The 18,949-nt window shown below is 43.3% G+C and overlaps 1 protein-coding gene across 5 annotated transcripts in view; it reads right to left on the reverse strand.

The window, feature by feature from the left end:
- Positions 1 to 6,257: 6,257 nt before the first annotated feature.
- CNGB1 (cyclic nucleotide gated channel subunit beta 1) overlaps positions 6,258 to 18,949 on the reverse strand; it is a 64,084-nt gene continuing 51,392 nt past the window's right edge. For 3 of the 5 annotated variants that reach the window (XM_056525361.1, XM_056525360.1, XM_056525362.1), the window contains 18 exons: positions 18,751 to 18,793; positions 16,745 to 16,901; positions 16,476 to 16,541; positions 16,132 to 16,289; positions 15,857 to 16,048; positions 15,269 to 15,477; positions 14,730 to 14,780; positions 14,560 to 14,646; positions 14,421 to 14,485; positions 14,219 to 14,341; positions 13,922 to 14,063; positions 12,651 to 12,810; positions 12,350 to 12,447; positions 12,160 to 12,243; positions 11,951 to 12,069; positions 11,367 to 11,513; positions 9,017 to 9,203; positions 6,258 to 7,369 (listed from right to left, as the gene is read on the reverse strand). In XM_056525361.1, the coding sequence (XP_056381336.1) occupies positions 7,163 to 7,369; positions 9,017 to 9,203; positions 11,367 to 11,513; positions 11,951 to 12,069; positions 12,160 to 12,243; positions 12,350 to 12,447; positions 12,651 to 12,810; positions 13,922 to 14,063; positions 14,219 to 14,341; positions 14,421 to 14,485; positions 14,560 to 14,646; positions 14,730 to 14,780; positions 15,269 to 15,477; positions 15,857 to 16,048; positions 16,132 to 16,289; positions 16,476 to 16,541; positions 16,745 to 16,901; positions 18,751 to 18,793 (2,295 nt within the window). In that variant the 3' untranslated portion in view covers positions 6,258 to 7,162. The remainder of the gene's footprint in view (positions 7,370 to 9,016; positions 9,204 to 11,366; positions 11,514 to 11,950; positions 12,070 to 12,159; positions 12,244 to 12,349; positions 12,448 to 12,650; positions 12,811 to 13,921; positions 14,064 to 14,218; positions 14,342 to 14,420; positions 14,486 to 14,559; positions 14,647 to 14,729; positions 14,781 to 15,268; positions 15,478 to 15,856; positions 16,049 to 16,131; positions 16,290 to 16,475; positions 16,542 to 16,744; positions 16,902 to 18,750; positions 18,794 to 18,949) is intronic. The other 2 variants (XM_056525364.1, XM_056525363.1) reach the window with 1 other exon arrangement.

Here is an 18,949-nt window from a genome sequence, read left to right on the forward strand (position 1 = left end):
GATGGTGTGGAGCAGGTGTTGTTCTTGCTGGGTGGGGGTCAGACCGACATGTAGGGGTTCATGTACTCCACCGTAGCGGTGAAGAAGGAAAAGGAAGCGGTGGAGAAGGAAATAAAAGAGATCGAGTGGCTGAAGGCGGAGTTACCCGCTGGCAATGCCGGCTGTCGGTATAGTGCTTCAGCCATTGTTTACAATTAATGTTGACTGCTACGCAGTCTTGTTTACAATTTAATGTTATTTATAAATGTATAATTAAACGCTGTGACCGACCTACCCAGTCCAGCAAAAGGTTTATTGTTGTTTGCCTCAATTATTTATAGTATTAAGCGAGGGGCTGGTTGGGTGTGGGAGCTTAACAGTGAGGTGGTTCATGTTTGGCACAGTCTAGCAGTTACCTGGTCGACTAGGCTTAGGCAACTTTGGGCAGACTCAGAGGAGGGTTGAGTCCCCCCCCCCCTTTCCCCTTTTACTCAGGACAGTGGGTGGTTCTGTGGGGCTGGGCTAGGGGGAGAGTTGGGCCCCTTTACACTTGCATATGCCCCCTGTTAGATTAAACCTCCCTCTTTTCCCTGCTCACGACAGTCTGGCTTACCTGCGTGCAGGAGCTCCCCGCCCACCTGCCCCTCATTTGTATGTTTTTTCCCAGTGGTACCTTTATTTTATTTTTCTGGTCTGTTGTATCTTTTGTCCTTTCATTTTTGGCAAGCGATAACCCCCTGTTTTTTATATTAAAAAAAAGAAAAAAATCTAAATTTTTTGAAAAAAAATAAAAAGTTCATAAAAAATAAACGTAGTGCAAATGTTTGATTTTATTTGACCCTTTCCTGCCTTTTGTTTTCTGCCCCTGTGGGGTTGTTTATAGTATTAAGCCAGGGGCTGGTCAGGTGTGGGAGCTTAACGGTGAGGTGGTTCATGTTTGGCACAGTCATATTTGGTCACATAATATGGTTCTGCATTGTGTATTACCACAGGACAGAACTCTGTACGATATATCTGGTCACACTATATGGCTCTGCATCATATACTGTTCAAAGGATCGTGCTTTATTCAATACATTTGGTCATTCTGTATGGCTCTGCAATGTATTCTGGCCAAAGAATGGGACTCTGTAAAAAATATCTGATCACACTGTACTATTAGCCACAGAATGAAGCTCTGTACGAATATATCTGCGAAAATTGTATGGTTCTGCTTTGTATACTGACCACAGGACAGAGCTTTGTGTCATACATCTTGTGATACTGTACTGTAAACCAAAGGACAGGGGTCTGCTTATCTGGCTACACTGACCACAGGGCAGAGTACCAACTCTAGGGTAGTATTGGGGAGGTGGGGCGCATTCTGAAGTTTTGGCACGCCTGGTTTGATACACCTCTCACACATCAGTGCCTTTAGTTCTCTTTAATTGGGGTGTATTATAGTATAGTGCCACCCAGTGCTAAGGAAAAAAATCTCATCCTGAAAAATTAGAACAGATCATAATGAGAAAAGATCCCTTTACCACTGCTTAGAAAGTAAATGAATACCTTAAACTGACCATTAGCCACTTCTATAGTTTTAGTGTGGTGATCTAGTATAACATCTCCTGCTGCTATCTAACAGAGAGTAAATAGGCTTTTCTGAATTATAAATCTATTTTCTGTCTTACACCACAGGTCCAAAGCATACACACTGGGGTTAACATGGTGCAGAGGATTTATGTTTTTGCATTGAACTGTATTTCATGTGAGGTGGCCCAGTACAGAAGTGGCCCTTCTGTACACTGTTTGGTCCTTTCAGGTGGACTCAGTCCCAGTACCCTGGCCCCACACTCATCAGGACTCTCGTCACACTATGGTTCATATAAAGGCTTTATGTGTTGTATTTAAGTGCATATGTCTTTAAGTTCTGTTTTTAAGTCATGTAACCAGGAAGGTGTCAGTGACCAGGTGACTTGTGGGTGACCTATGGGAGTCCTCCAAATTGCTCCCATATATACTTGAGAGGAGCTAGTTTAGTTTCAGTTCTGAGAGATTAGCTGAGGAGCAGTACAGTCAAGACCTGAGAGTGTCTGGTGTTCTAAGGGAGACCAAGGCCTAACCACGCAGCCACATTTCCATCAACCAGGTACCCCTTCAGGTGAAAGTCAAAACCTGGTAAGCAACCACAGGGGAGAAGTCTAGTCAGTCATAGTCAAGTCTATCAAGCCTGTTAAAGTCAGCGTGGGGTTGCATAATTAGGTCCAAGTCACTACAAGTCCCAGCGAGCCCGCAAGTCTCCTAAGTCACTGGTCACCTCCTTGGGCCTAACTGAGCTGTAAAGACTATGACACCTGTCTGCCTCAGTAAAGCTGTTGTTGTTCCGTAACCTTGCATCGGAGTGATTATTTGCCCCACGCCTGGTCCAGGAACCAGCAGCCATACCTCGGGTGGTGTAGAGGATAACCACGCCCTGGCATCACGAACATAAGGGGTTAATGCCATCCGCCCTCACCACAACCTTTGGCGTCCTACAAACAGGATACAGTTGTGCGCCTTATGCAAAAAGTACTCCCCAGTCTGAACTGTGTCTGTACTGACAAAAATTCGCACACCGTTGTGTGGAATTTCGCCAGAAAGTGTACGGGACTTTGTCAGTAAAACTTATATGTCGAGAGGCGATTGTGAAATAGAAGGGAAGAAATGTTTATTGTCTGCCACTGTGAACAGTGTGGAAGTAGTGCACCCCTGCGATTAGAGATCTTATCCCCTAAACTTTGGATAGGGGATAACATGTATAAGGCCGGAATAACCCTTTAACAGAGAGGTTAAATACATGAAAACCATGCATATGAGGGAAAAGTGAATAAAAATTCACTATGAAAGAGGGAAAAAAAAGGAGGAAACATAGTACACGAGGCCCATAATCACATGATAGAAATCTTTGCTAATTTATTGAAAAGTTAAAAAAATATTGCATTCACTTAAGTATTCAGACCTTATACTCAGTGCTTAGTTGAAGCATTTCAGCAGTGATTATAATCTCTAGTCTACTTTGGTATAATGCCACAAGGTTTGCACTTCTGGAGTTGGGGATTTTCTTCTCTGCAGATCCTCTCAAGCTTTTATCAGGTTGGATGGGGACTATCAGTGGAAGCCATTCTTAGGTCTCTCTGAACATGTGCGATTGGGTTTAAGTCAGGGATCTGGCTGGGCCACTTAAGGACATTCACAGTGTTGACCCTAAGCCCCTCCTGGGCTGTTTTGGCTGTGTGCTTAGAATCATTGTCTTGTTAGAAGGTGAACTTTTGGCCCAGAGCACACTGGATCAGGTTTTCATTAAGAATATCTGTGTACTTTGCTCCATTTAACTTTCCCTCAACCCTGACCAGCCTTCCTGTGCCAGCCACTAAAATAACACCTCCACAGAATGATGCTGTCACCCCATGCTTCAATGTATGTGTGATGAGCCACCGGTGTTATGGCTGGACCACGGGGTGTAGTGGTGTAGATAGAGGGGCCAGATGTTGTTAAAACCTAGTGTTCGTGATGCCAGGATGTAGTTGTATGGTGTAGGGTACCGCCGACAACCAACCCAAAACGGCATATAGTAAATGAGAATCCAAAGCAGAGTTTTGATGCAACTGGAACTTTACTGAAGAAGGCAGTATAACAGTCTTTACAAATAGCCATCTTCCACAGAGGTGACAAGGACACAGGAAACCTGTCAGGCTTGCTTGGACTTGTAGTTGCTATAATAATGATGCAGACCACTGTACTACTGCTATGACTTTGGTAGGGACAGTAGAGACTTGACTTGTACTCACAGATTTGAGTGGCTGCAGACTTTTAAGCTATGGCCTCGATATGCTGGACTTGACTTGTACAGGACTTGTGCTTGCTTTAGTGTCCAGGAATCAAGAGAGTGCAGGAACCAAGAGAGTGAATATGGAGACTACAGCCCCTTATATATCAGGGGGCTGGACTAAAGCCCATTGGTAGCTGGTTGCCTGGGGTTACCTGTGCCCATGGAACTCTGGGTATCATGTGATCACATATCACATGACAAATCACATGACCTTAGGAAGGTCCTATACAGGGTAAATATCCTAATAACCTTTGTATATAGCTTACATTTACTGTACAATACTTATAATACGTAGATGTGCATACTTAATATATAAGACAATACCATAACAAATGACTTAGGGGGATCCTGCAGGAGAGCCCTGTGGACTTGAGGAACTCTACCTGAGGGGACTTTAGGATTGTACAGAACCATGTTCTGTACCGGGACACCCCATATGGATAGTATTTGGCAGGTGATGAGCAATGCTTGATTTCCTCCAGACATGACGCTTAGAATTGAGTCTTGTTTCTCACAGTCTGAAAGTTCTTTATGTGCTTTTTTTGGCTTGGTTTTTGCATTTGATATGCGTTCTCAGATATGAGATCTTATGTCTTTCTAAATCATGTCCATGCAACTGAAATTACCACAAGTGGACTCTGGTCAAGGTGTAGAAACATCTTAAAGAGGATCAAGAGAAATGGAAGGACCCAGAGCAAAACTGTGGCATAGCAAATGATCTGAATACTTATGTCCATGCTAAATTTTAGTTTTTCATTTTTATTAAATTAAATTAAATAAAAAATACATGTAAAATGCGAATAGGTCTGAATATTTTCCAAATGCATTGTATTGCCACCCAGGGTCATAGACGGAGGGCTTGCATGATCAGTGGTTGTGGCACCCAAATCCACAGCAGGAGTTGTTGTACCCACAGGAAGAGTGTTTGTGGGAAGTGGAACTTCAGGAAGTGTTGTTGAATGGTTATGGTTATAGGTGGTTACGAGCTACAAGAGGTGTAGGTGACATGGTTATGTCGCAGCATTTCTTGACTGGTCACATGTGCAGGTCTGGTGACCATTATGTCTATGCTCTGATAACTGTCATCCATATAGCCAGCTGTATAGTGTAAAGAGTCCATCACACTGTTCAGAAGAATGATGATGATGATAATGATAATAATAAGGTAACATGAATTGGCTGCCACCATTACTTTTATTTAAAAAAATCTAATTTTAGCATCTAATAAATTCATGTCCAGTATAAAGCTATTGAGCTACCGTATATACTCGAGTATAAGCCGACCCGAGTATAAGCCGAGACCCCTAATTTCAACCCAAAATCCCAGGAAAAGTTATTGACTCGAGTATAAGCCTAGGGTGGGAAATACCTCATCCCCCCCTGTCATCATCCAGACCCGTCATTAACATCCTCATCATCATCCCCTTGTCATCATCCCACACATCCCCCCTTCATCATCCTCTTATCATCCCACACATCCCCCCTTCATCATCCCCTTATCATCCCACACATCCCCCCTTCATCATCCCCTTGTCATCATCCCACACATCCCCCCTTCATCATCCCCTTATCATCCCGCACATCCCCCCTTCATCATCCCCTTATCATCCCACACATCCCCCCTTCATCATCCCCTTGTCATCATCCCACACATCCCCCCTTCATCATCCCCTTATCATCCCACACCCCCCCCTTCATCATCCCCACACCCCCCCTTCATCATCCTCTTCTCATCATTCGCCCTCAGTGGTCTTCAACCTGCGGACCTCCAGAGGTTTCAAAACTACAACTCCCAGCAAGCCCGGGCAGCCATCGGCTGTCCGGGCTTGCTGGGAGTTGTAGTTTTGAAACCTCTGGAGGTCCGCAGGTTGAAGACCACTGCGGCCTTCAACATCATCCAGCCCCCTCTCACCCCCTTTAGTTCTGAGTACTCACCTCCGCTCGGCGCTGGTCCGGTCCTGCAGGGCTGTCCGGTGGGGAGGTGGTCCGGTGAGGAGGTGGTCCGGGCTGCTATCTTCACCGGGGGCGCCTCTTCTCCGCGCTTCCGGCCCGGAATAGAGGCGTTGCCTTGACAATGACGCAGAATTACGTTGGCAATGAACGCACCTCTGCGTCGTTGTCACGGCAACGTGACTATTCTGAGGCCGGGCCCGAAGCGCTTAGAAGAGGCCTCCCCGGTGAAGATAGCAGCCCGGAACACTATCCCACCGGACCACCTCCTCACCGGACAGTCCTGCAGGACCGGACCAGCGCCGAGCGGAGGTGAGTACTCAGAACTAAAGGGGGTGAGAGGGGGCTGGATGATGTTGAAGGCCGCAGTGGTCTTCAACCTGCGGACCTCCGGAGGTTTCAAAACTACAACTCCCAGCAAGCCCGGACAGCCGATGGCTGCCCGGGCTTGCTGGGAGTTGTAGTTTTGAAACCTCTGGAGGTCCGCAGGTTGAAGACCACTGCGGGTGGGGGAGTTCACTCGAGTATAAGCCGAGGGGGGTGTTTTCAGCACGAAAAATCGTGCTGAAAAACTCGGCCTATACTCGAGTATATACGGTATGTCAAGTGACTGATCTAGAGAGGTGTGATCACTTCTGCCCCAACCACATGGCAGCACATATTGTGTTGACATTGTGGTTTGCGCTGCTAATTAGCAGCAATATTCCAAGGGGCCACCGTCATTCTGTCCATCTGTTCCCTCTTGGCAGGTGTAACTCTTCTTCTGTGCCTGGAGGAAGCAGCCGTACTACAGGAAATTATCTCTCTTCAGCGATAGGAGGATGATGTGTCCATGAACCTTCAACTGAGGATGGACATATCTTATGATTACTGCTGGTCACTGGTCGACAGTGTTTGCCACAGTCATATTAGGACCATTCTATTTTACCTGTCTACAGTTACTCTAGTGGCCTAGACGTCTATTTGTGGTGAAGCCAGTTTGGCCTCAGCCCAGTCCAGTGGCATCAGGCAGCACCTGACAGGAATACATCCTCCCAGGTCTGAGGGGTCTGTTTCCTAAAAGAAAGCATGACAAGACCTGGGGGCCGCACCCTGCTTGTGTGTGCAGGCCATATCCCTAACCACTCAAGGTAAAAGGTCTAAAAAGCAGGCTATGGTTAACCTTGCATGTTAATATAGATGGACCATGTGCACCACCTTCACATGTGGATCCACCAGGATGTCAAGATGCATGTACAAGGAACTGCCCACAATTCTCATATTGAGACTACAGAGCAATAAGTCCTAACTGCAAACAAGAAGGTTCCAGGCTTTCGTCATCTTGAGCTGACTGTCCTTCTGTTTTCTTCTCAAGGTACTCCAGGCCTAATGTACTTGGTACCCCTTTTCACTTATTGTCCTCTTCCGGCGCGGTAACCTCCACAGACAGGATCTGCTCATCCCCCCGTGAAGATGGGCTGACCCTTATAAATACTGTGTTGTCTGTAGACTCTGCTACAATCTCCGTTGGTTCATCCTCCTCTGGCTTAGTGGCGGGTACTGGAGATCGGCGGTGCACAGGAGATCCAGGTGGGAAAGGGCTGCTTCTTGTGGGCTGCAGGTGGCACAGGTAAAAATAGATGTTTCTTCATTATTTAAAATGTACAGAGGTTTTATATCTAAGTATAGTTATTTAGTTATTTAGCCATTAGTTAGTCATGATGAGAAGGACCTAAACCCCTACTTAATACTCCACTAAGAAGAAGCCACACAGAGGCTCTGTTCATGGACAGGGATTGCTCCCAAACTATTCAACACATTTTGACAGTAAAAGTGATCACTATTGCTGCATTTTAAGAAAAACCTACAGTGAAAGAAAAAAGCATTAGATGCTTATTTTGTTCCTTTGCCCTCTACCAAAGAAATGATCGGTCTTTAATTTTTATGATATGTTTATTTGTACATTGAGAGACAGATTAACAATAGAAAAGCCAGAAAAATGCATTTCAAATAAGTTATGAATTGATTTGAAATTCACTTGATCCCCTATTAATCAGCAAGATTTCTGGCTCCCGGGTGTCTTTTATACAGGTAATGAGCTTAGATTAGAAGCACTCTCTTAAAGGGAGTGCTCCTAATCTCAGCGTGTTACCTGTATAAAAGACACCTGTCCACAGAAGCAATCTGTCTACCTGTCCACAAATGATCGTGAGAACAGTAAAGGAATTGTCCCAGAGCTACAAAGGAGAATCTTGCCAATGATATCAAGGCAGCTGGGACCATAGTCACTAAGAAAACAATTGGCAACACACAACCCTGTGAAGGACTGAAATCCTGCAGATCCCGCATGGCGTAGTGTGTTACCAATTGTTTTCTTGGTGAATATTGTCCCAGCTACCTTGAGATCATTGACAAGATCCTCCTGTATAGTTCTGGGCTGATTCCTCGCTATTCTCATGATCATTGACAAGATCCTCCTGTGTGGTTCTGGGCTGATTCCTCCCTATTCTCATGATCATTGAAACTCCACAAGGTGAGATCTTGCTGGAGTCGCTGACTGAGGGAGATTGACAGTTATTTTGTATTTCTATCATTTGCAAATAATCACACCAACTGTTCCAAACTGTGTGATAGCCTTGTGGCCCATTCCTGCTCTGGACAACTTGGACAGCATGTAGGTCTTGGCCATGTAGAAAGTTTGGAATCTGAATGATTGCTTCTGTGGACAGGTGTCTTTTATATAGGTAACAAGCTGAGGTTAGGAGCACTCCCTTTAAGAGAGTTTTCCTAATCTCAGCTTGTTACCTGTATAAAAGACACATGAGAGCCAGAAATATTGCTGCTTGATAGGGAATCAAATACTTATTTCACTGAGTAAAATGCAAATAAATTCATAACTTATTTGAAATATGTTTTCTGGATTTTTTTTTATTGTTATTCTATCTCTTAATGTTCAAATGAGCCTTCCATTAAAACTATAGACTTATAATTTCTTTGTAAGTGGCCAAAACATACAAAATCAGCAGAGGATCACATATTTTTCCCTTTCTGAGATCTTATTTGAAAGGTAAGCCCAACGCCCACCTCTCCCTTATTTACTCTTTTTCATTTCAACCACCTCCTCACTACAATCCTCTCTGCAATACAGCAACTACCCCTTTTGACTCTGTCTCCGTTACACCCCCTGCATTACAATTCCTTATCCCCTACATCTCCTTCATTGATACTTCTTCTTCTCTGCTATCCTTTCTACTTTACTTACCTCAACTGATTTTTTCACTTTTAATTGGCGTCTTATTTTAGACAGTCCTTTAAAACCCATCCTCTCTGTGGCTGCAAGAGCAGCTTTCAGTAGCTTCGGGGTCTCTGGCCTTGGAGGGATAATGTGCTGGAAACCCTTTTGCTGTGGACCTTCTTCTTTTTGTTTATTGCTGTTTTTAAGCATTTTTCTGTAGGCAGAAAATACTAATTATTACAATATTAGGTACAGTGATCAACAAATGGTCATAACTGGCACATTCTCTTCTATCTATGAATACAGCCATCAATATTTCAGCTCAATACTGGTGCCATCTCTATTTCTATCTGTGAAAGACATTGTCTCTATCTCTATATGACTGTTACCCACTATATATATCTGTCTCTATCTCTAAACATTACTCTCCCCATCTCTTCTTCTACCTATGATTGTTGCCGTCTCTATTTCTATCTATGACTGGCCCTGTCTCTATTCCTTTAAATGACTGGCTCCATCTCTATTTCCATCCATGACTGGAGCGGTCTCTGTATCTGTCCATGAGTGGTACCATCTCGATTTATATCCATGACTGGCACTTTTTCTTCTATGACTAGATCCATCTATTTCTATCTGTGCCTGGTGCCGTCTCTATTCGATCCATAACTATCCCCATCTCTATTTCTTTCCAAGATTGGCGTTATCTCTGTTTCTATCCATGACTGACAGCATCTCCATTACTATCTATCACTGGCACTGCCTAATTTCTGCTTACCACTGGCATTGTTTTTATTAATGACTAAAGCCATCTGTTTTTCTATACATGCATGGTTTTGGCTGTGTTTTATCTATGACTGGCATGTCTCTATTTCTATACAGGACTTGTGCCATCTCTCTTTATGTTGATGACTGGGGCTGCCTCTATTTTTAGTTTTAAATGGCACCATCTATGACTGGTGCCATTTCTGTTTCTATTCATAATTGGTGCCATCTCTACTTTTTTCTTTTTTTGGCTAAATGTTTTTATTGTACATTTTTTAATAATACAATACAATTTTTTTTTAAATAATTAAGAGAAGGGCAAGTGAAGCAAAACAAGTAACAAGAGATTGTTTGCCTGATGTTTATCAATTGCACAATTTGTAAAAATAGACTGATCATCAAACCAATTCCTCGCTATCAAGTGGCAGGCCAGAGTATAAAGCAGGATGTTTGGACAGTTAATATCCCCATGGAGTTTAGGTTAATATTACATATGTATTAAAATCCTGGGCCTACCCTTCTGCCAGAAGAAAGTTCTATACACATCAAAGGGGTACTCCCGTGGAAAACTTTTTTTTTTTTTTTAAATCAACTGGTGCCAGAAAGTTAGACAGATTTGTAAATTACTTCTATTAAAAAATCGTAATTATTCCAGTACTTTTTAGGGTCTGTATACTAAATGGTTTTCTTTTTGGAACACAGAGCTCTCTGCTGACATCATGACCACAGTGCTCTCTGCTGACATCTCTGTCCATTTTAGGAACTGTCCAGAGCAACATATGTTTGCTATGGGGATTTTCCCCTACTCTGGACAGTTCTTAAAATGGACAGAGATGTCAGCAGAGAGCACTGTAGTCATGATGTCAACAGAGAGCTCTGCGTTCCAAAAAGAAAACCATTTCCTCTGTAGTATTCAGCAGCTAATAAGTACTGGAAGGATTAAGATTTTTAATAGAAGTAATTTACAAATCTGTTTAACTTTCTGGCACCAGTTGATTAAAAAAAAAAAAAAAAAAAGTATTCCACGGGAGTACCCCTTTAATCTGCTTCTCATCTTTCGGGCCCTCCAGTTTTTCCAGATTGATAGAATAGCCTGAAAATCACTAATATACAATATATTTCTTGCCATCTATCTATGAATGGTGTTATCTCTATCTCTATCTATGACTATTGCCGTCCCTATTTTCTTTCTCCCAAGAATGGCACTGTCTCCTCCATGTATGACTCTTGCTGTCATTATTACTATCTATGAATGACATTATCTCTAATTCAATCAAAAACTGGGGTGCCCCCATTACTATTTATGACTGGTACCATCTATGATTGGTGCAGTCTATGTTCCTATCTACGACTAGGGCCTTTTGCATTTCTATCAATGACTGGCGCTGTTTCGATTTTTATGTATGACCATTTTTTTTAACCACGACTAGCACTGTCTCTCCTTCTATGACTAATGACGTCTCTCTACTGTCCATGTCTTGCATGGTCTCTCATTCTATGACTAGCGCTGTCAGTCTTTGGTTCTCTTTTCAATTCTTCTTTGCTGCTAATGGTGACTACAGTGCAAGTAAATTACATGAACAGATAGAAGTCCTTATAACGTGGTTTTACTCACTTTGCTTTCCTTCTAAGAACCTTCTGAGACTCAGGGTAGTGAGTAAGGATGTCACTCAGATCCTTCTTGTCCAGGATAAACAAGTTGGTAAATCCATGAGCAACTACATTTGCTGTTCGTCTGTTGCCTCCACCAACTGCCAGCAAACTGAAAGATGTGAAATAGGTGAGTGGTGCTAAATGGCACCAAATCTATCTGCAGCTATGACCTTCATGCACAATGTTTTTTGACCTTACAAATGTGGACAGAGTCATTCTCTCAATGGAGTTCACAATCTTATTTCTCTCCTAAAGACTAAGGCCAATTCCTAGGAAGATATTTTAAAATCTGAAGATTTGTTTAATGTAGTTGGAAACGCTGACAAACTTATGGAAAACATAAAAACATCATACTGATCTTGTCTCCTAAATTAAGGCCCAGGAACCCAGTGGTACAACAGAACCATACTGATCTCCCAGCCCCTGTGCTGCACTTCAAAGGATAAAAATAAAGAGCTTTAAACATTTCCTGGCTTTAAATGCTCATTTCTGACTTTAGCAGAAATCAACTGTCTGCATATGGATGCAGTTACTTTTTGCACTTACCTGATTTCTCCAAACACAGACCCAGCTTTTAGGCTGACAAGCACTGTCTGTCCATCTGGGCCACCTAAAACCTGCACCTGTCCAGCTTTTATTATGTACATTTCACGGCCAATCTCTCCCTACAAGAGACATTATACATGTAAATCTTGTGATTTATGGTCACTGGCTTTATCTGGTGATATAACAGGTCATATAACATTGCTCTGCACCTTCTTACACACATAGTCTCCTGGCAGGTAAACTACGGAGCGAAGTCTCTTCAGCATGTCATAAATCATCTGACGGTCACAACCCTGACAAATTGAAATGAAGAGTTACCCAACAATAGCTAATGATGACAACGGTGTGAGGAGGGATGGTAAGACAGAGTGTAGACACAGGAGAAGCTGTAGTCCTTACCTGGAAGAGAACCACTTTGCTGACAATGTTGTAGTTTACATCAATGGCGAGATCCAACCTCATCTTATCAGGTAGTTGAACCATCAACTCTGACTCATCTAGATCAATATATGAGAGAGGTAATTGTACTTTGGGTTGTGACATTAGTAATAACACTGAGCCCACAGTGTGGACCTACCTATCACTTGATGACAGAGGTCACCGAGGTGTCTAATACATTGACCTGAAGGTACCATATCTGGCATGTTTGATCAATCTCATGGCTGCAGAAGCAAAACCAGATACAGATGCCAGCTCTTACCCAGCATGCCTTGGGACTGCCAAGTGTATTCATACCACATCTTCACACGTTTTTGAACAGAACGTGGTATCCTGTAGCAGTTCATATACTTTATGGTGCTGTCCATACAGCTGCGGTAATATGTTTGACCCGCTGTCGCTGCACCCACGACATCCCTCATCTACAACACATGGAAAGCACACTCACTACATGACATACCAGGAGTGCAGAATGGTAGCATCATTCATCCATGTAAATGTTTTACTATAACACATATACAGTAGAATCTTCCAATAGCGACACTCACGAGAAATAAAAGTGTCCACTATTGAGAGATGTACCCTATTGGGAAAAAAAGGCTCAAAAATCTTCCTAAATGACGGAATACTGTATTGTACTTCCTCCAGAGTTTAATTACCTATAAAGCACAATCAAAAGCAATATTACAGTAGAATCTCCCAGTGCCGTTTAATTTCCCCTTATCCCTCCCTGTATCCTTTTAAACCCCTCTTTATACCCTGTGCCATCTTTTTCCCCTGAGCATTGTTCCAAATGATCCCCCCTTACCTCCTGTGCCACATCATTTTCCCTTGATCCCCCTGTGCCATTCATTCCCCCTTTATTGCCCTCTGTGTAATTTCATCACCCCCCTCTTTATTGAAGAGGCACAGGGGGATAAAAGGGGAATGAAATGGCACAAGGGGGAAAGAGGAGGTGATGAATTTGCACAGAGGGTCATAAAGGGGGAATAAAATAGCACAGGGTGGGGGGGGGTCAAGAGGAAATGATGTGACACAGGGGGTAATAAAGGGGGGGGGGATGATTTTACACAGGGGAAATTAAGTGGCATGAGGGGATCAGGGAAAGAGGGGGTGAATCATGTGGCCGGCGGACATACAGATACAGGAGACCACTGTTTAAACTTCTGTCTTCTGCTTCTGTGCTGGGGCTTGCTGCAGCGGGGGCCTTGGCCCCTTACTGGGGTATTGGCTGTACCCCCTGACAGCGGCCCTATGTACAAGATAGGGCCGGCACATAAACCTGGTTGTCCACTATTGGGAGTGTTTTGTCCCCTTTCGGGTGTGTCTGCGACCACTATTGGGAGTGTCCCCTATTTGGAGGGCGGAAATACATTAAGTCTTATGGGACTCTGCCAGAGAATAAAAAACTGTCCACTTTTGGGAAGTGTCCCCTATTGGGACGTGTCCGCTAAGGTAGATTTTACTGTATATATATATATATATATATATATATATATATTAATGTGTAGATCAGTGTACATCACTACTTACCTGACCAATCATTACAGAGAAGGCAAAAACACCCATGAAATAATTCAGCAGCTGGAACCAAAGCTCAAAAAGTGTTTGTGGGTCTGGGAGGCCTCCAATGGTGATTAAAGTCTTCACGGCCCAGTAATAGCAGCGGATGTAGCTGGAGAATATTACATAATGAAGAAATATGGCAGAATGTGGGCTCCAGATCTAACACTACAACGATACAGAAAGCGCCATGTCTCCTATGTGGATACAGTGATGGATGGAGCATGTGATGCTGCAAGGCTGAGAGCTGGGATAGGCACTACTCACCTGTTGCCCTCTCCATCATACACCCATTTGGTGGACCTCAGCCCCTCATAATCGGAGGCCCAGTAATATAGGCATGCATTCATATGCAGACAATACAGGAGGTAGGCTGTGGTGCGGATGACTCTGATAATACATAAGAGGCAGCAGATGTAATCCAATGTCACTGATCCTAATAGCTGAACTGTGTGTATTGGGCACTAACCTGTAGATGTAGGCTTTACTCAGAATTGCCTCCAGACGGTTGTTAAATTCAAAGAAAGCCATGTACTACAATAGAGGATGAAGCAAGTTATTGATGTCCAGTGCATGGTGCCTGGCACAGCACCTTCACACTCACTCACCTTGAGTATACGTGGCAAGCGCAGGATAGACTTTACTCCAAATTTAAAGTAGAGAAGATCCAGAGGGAGGAGAGAGATGACATCCATCTAACAGGGATACAGGCAGCAGCCTGTCATTATAACAATATAACACTCCAGTACTGACCATTATAGAAGAAAAAAGGTCTTACCCTAAACCGGTCAGTCTTGATATAGTTTTCACGCATATCCTTTTTATCTGTCTATGAAGTATATAGGAATATAAAGATAATATACAGGATATAGAGGGATATATACATGATATACAGGATAAAGAGGGAAACATACATAATATGCTTATAGAAAGATATATATAATGTACAGGATATAGAGGGATGTATACATGATAAATGGGTTATGGAAGGATGTACAATATACAAGATATAGTGAGATATAAAGATTCTATACTGAATATAGATGGATGTAAAGATACTATAGAGTGATATTTATACAATGCACTGTATATAGAGCGATATATGGATAATATGCATGATACAGGGAGATAAATGGACAATAAACATGGCACAGAGCATGTATAGAGGATATACAGGATATAGGGGCATATAAAATGTACAGGATATGTAAAATGATATCTGTAGAGCTATTCAGACAATCTACAGGACATGAAGCAATGTAAGATGCTAATCATTTGCCCACAGCACTTGTTATGGCTGTTGCCTCCATTACTTACTATGATGTCACCACCCCGCACAAACTGTAGCCGGACCTGGAAGACAACGATATCCAACAGATAGATGAGGTCACACAGATAGTCCATAAACAACCAATAATGGATGTTTGTTGGTGTCTGATAAGGAAAGGCCCAGCGGACAGGGATCAACCAGCAGTTCCAGTTCCACGCCATGACCACAAAGAAAAGCCACAGGACATACATGAGGTCTGCATACAAGAGACAGGAGTGAGGGGCGCAGACTCCTCCCTGGCACAGCTAGTTTCCTGCCCCCTCCGAACTACAGATCAAAGTAATGCCTAGCGCTATGTAGAAGGACACATTTATGGCCCCTATACATGTAACACTTAAAAAATTGTGGCATCCAGGCATTTGTACTATATTGGAGGGTTCACAAGGGTCTAGTACTGTGCTGAAGAATCTTGGGCAACAAGTTTTATTCTCGCCCTTATCTGTTTAATATGATTATATTATTAAATTACTATTGCAAGGCTTTATCAAGGTGTTATGATTCCAGTTACTTCTAAACCCACAATTAGATAGCATATTAGACCAAACAGCCTCCCACCTCCTACCAAGCCTCCTTACTGGTCAATGGATCGATGCTGTCTGGGAACTTGTACTTTTGTAAACATTTGCGCCAAGGTTGGGTCTTGAATTTGCAGCACAGCATCTCACAGTAATGCTCCTCAACAGCAGCAGCCTCGCCTTCTGGCTTTTTCTCCTGAGGAGGTGGAGGAGGAGGTGGAGGTGGTGGAGCAGCAGCTTTTTTGGATGGTGCTACAAAAAATGAAGACACAAAAGAGTAAATTATTTATCAGTTACCTATCTATCCCAGGCTCAGTTCGCCATTATAGACTCACATGACGTAGGACTCTCCTCATCAGAAGACATCTCAGGGTCTATGAGTTTTTCCTTCACTCGCTCTGTCCTGTCCTTGAAGAGGCGCACCAGCTCCTGCAACCTTTCTGTGATGATAGCGCTACTGTGGCTGACAGCAGATGCAGAGCGCTCCATAACCCTGAATTCACAAGATTCAGGACCGATTAAGGTAAAGAAGGAAAAGACTAATGATTATTCACAACCATGGGAACCAGTAAGATAACACAAAAGATCCTGAAGTCCATCTACAGTTCTGCAAAAAGTTGTAGGGGAGGAAAAGGTAAACTGACAGTATGATGATGGATTCTGCTATGGGCACACTTACTCTTCTTCCTCCAGACCTTCTGAAGCATCATCCATGTTTTCCGCCTCAGACGGCGTCCTTTTCCTACTGTAAAAACAAATGTCAGCAGTGAAAACTGTTTATTATAGGTCAGGTATTTTCTGTTGATGATCATGCTTAAGGTGATCAGGCCGGGCAGCTCTAGATATGGAGCAATATCAGCCCCATCAAGCAAATGTCAAGACAGTTGGAAATTCTGATCACATGATTACTAGATTTTGGAAACGGCTGAAGATTGAGGGAGTCATTACCTCTTTGTTGCCAATGAAGTTCCCGGAACAGTCAGAGTCCTCTGTTTGTAGGGAGACCCCGGGGGTTTCATAGGTGCCTCTGGTCCTAGAGCTTCTGTGATGCTGCCAGAATCCACATCCTCAATGCTGACCGCAGGACGGCTAAAGGACATCATATCTGGAACAGGCAGATACATGAGGCCTTTATACATTGACTCTATAGACATAGTTACATAGTATGGTCGAAAAAAGACATACATACATCAAGTTAAACCAAGGAATTGAAGGGAAGGGGTATGGTGGGATGAAGAGGAAGGGATACAAGTTATAAACCATTGTCCTGCGTGGACAATCATAGAGTTTCACCTTCCAGCCTCATGCTATTCACACACATGAATATCAGCTTGCCAAAGACAGATATGGATTCATAGGCGAAAAAAGAAGCTGGATACTTGTGTGAATAATGTGCAAGCAAAATTTCAGCACAATCTCCTCAGATATGACCATACTCCTGAGAAATCACAGTACATTAGTATAAAACTTTACACACTACATTGAAGATCAAGATTAGGAAGAGGTTAGGCTGCCATCACACACAGCATTGTTTTTGGAAAACTGGCAATGCAGTTTTTGAGCAAAAGCCAAAAGTGATTTCTAAAGGAAGAATCATAACATCCTTTATATTTCTTATTCCTTTTAAATCCACAACACCATTCCTTTTGGCTTAAAAAGTGCAAGTGCATTTTTATTTTATTTTTTTATTTTATAAAGCCTGCTGTGTGTGATGGCAGCCGTAGGGATGTAGATGAATGATAGGGCTGAGGATGATGCAGGATGATGATGCGATGAAAAAGTAAGATACACACAGCAATATTTCCCTATGATGATAAACAACACATATGGAGTGTTTCTTAGGTGGGGAGCCTTACTCCTCACGTGGTGTCCATGCATTGGATCATATTTGCACTGATGGGTATGCTTAGACCTTAGACCAATAGTCTTCATCCCACAGCTCTCCATCATGCATGCTCTGACAGTTGCTGGTTGATCAGGCATGGTAAGGGTTTAGTTTTACAACAGCTTAGGAGCAACATGTCAGAGATCACTTTTATTTAGACCAATCAGATTTAACCGTGTGACTGTATAGGGAGCAGGACTTTTTCTTCAAGCTTTTTTCCAGCTAGACATTATGTCACATGTGATGATGATGGAGCACCAGGTGAGGATGCATCCTGACTTGAGTGTTAAGAGGGTCAAGGGATACATTACCAGCCCCACAGTGTCTACCTATAGCATGGCGGGGGGAGCTGCTGTCCCCCTGGAAGGTGGGATTCAGCACCCCATTTATGAAGCTGAGAGGGAGAGAAGGGGCTCGGTAGTGGGGAACATTAGGAAGCTCGTCTAAGGCTTCTGGGAGTGCAGCTTGTGAGCGGCGCCCATCACGAACACGACCAGGCACCAGTCGGGACATCTCTACATCGGCACTGTGGAGTGACATGATGGTAGAAACTACAGAACAGGCAAAGCACTGGACCTGGAACTAAATGAGTAGGAGAAATTGTATGAGGAAGAGCCAAGCTTATATACATGTCAGAACCACACTCACTGCGTCACAACGTCCACAGACAACAGTCATATCAGTGGTCTACAAACCATAAAGTGTCACATCCTTTTTTTATGTATATGTCAGTGTACTCTCCCGCTCTTCTACTGTCATTATGAACCAAGTCGCTCAGGATGGACAGAGTTATGTACCACTCCCACCATGATACCTGTGTGAGTGTTAGACTTCACGGCAGTTTTGGCATTCTATTTACAAAGCAGATTAGAGCTATAGGTCCCTCTTAGACCTAGTACCATGGCAGGACAAAGGAGCTGTATATATATATATGGTAAAAAGCTGCATATGTTGCTGGGTGCAATTGGGTTGGGGGGGGGGGAGCGCTGGTGCCCAGTCAGGGGACATGGGCATCTGAGGCAAAGGGCTAGGGTTCAGCACATCATTCACACATCTGCTGAGACATTACCCAAATCTTCAGCTGAGAAAATACCAACTGCTTGTTCCAGAGCCTGTAAAAAAACACAGATACCGCCGTCAACATCACAGCCACCACAAGAGGAGCAGCCATGACAGGACAATAGGGCATCAGAGCTGCCATGATAGGACAACATCACATCAGCGCAGCCATGACAGAATAATGCCACAACAGAACCATCATGGCAGGG

This window comes from Hyla sarda, chromosome 6 (genome assembly GCF_029499605.1).
Source record: "Hyla sarda isolate aHylSar1 chromosome 6, aHylSar1.hap1, whole genome shotgun sequence".
In the NCBI taxonomy this organism is placed as follows: Eukaryota; Metazoa; Chordata; class Amphibia; order Anura; family Hylidae; genus Hyla; species Hyla sarda.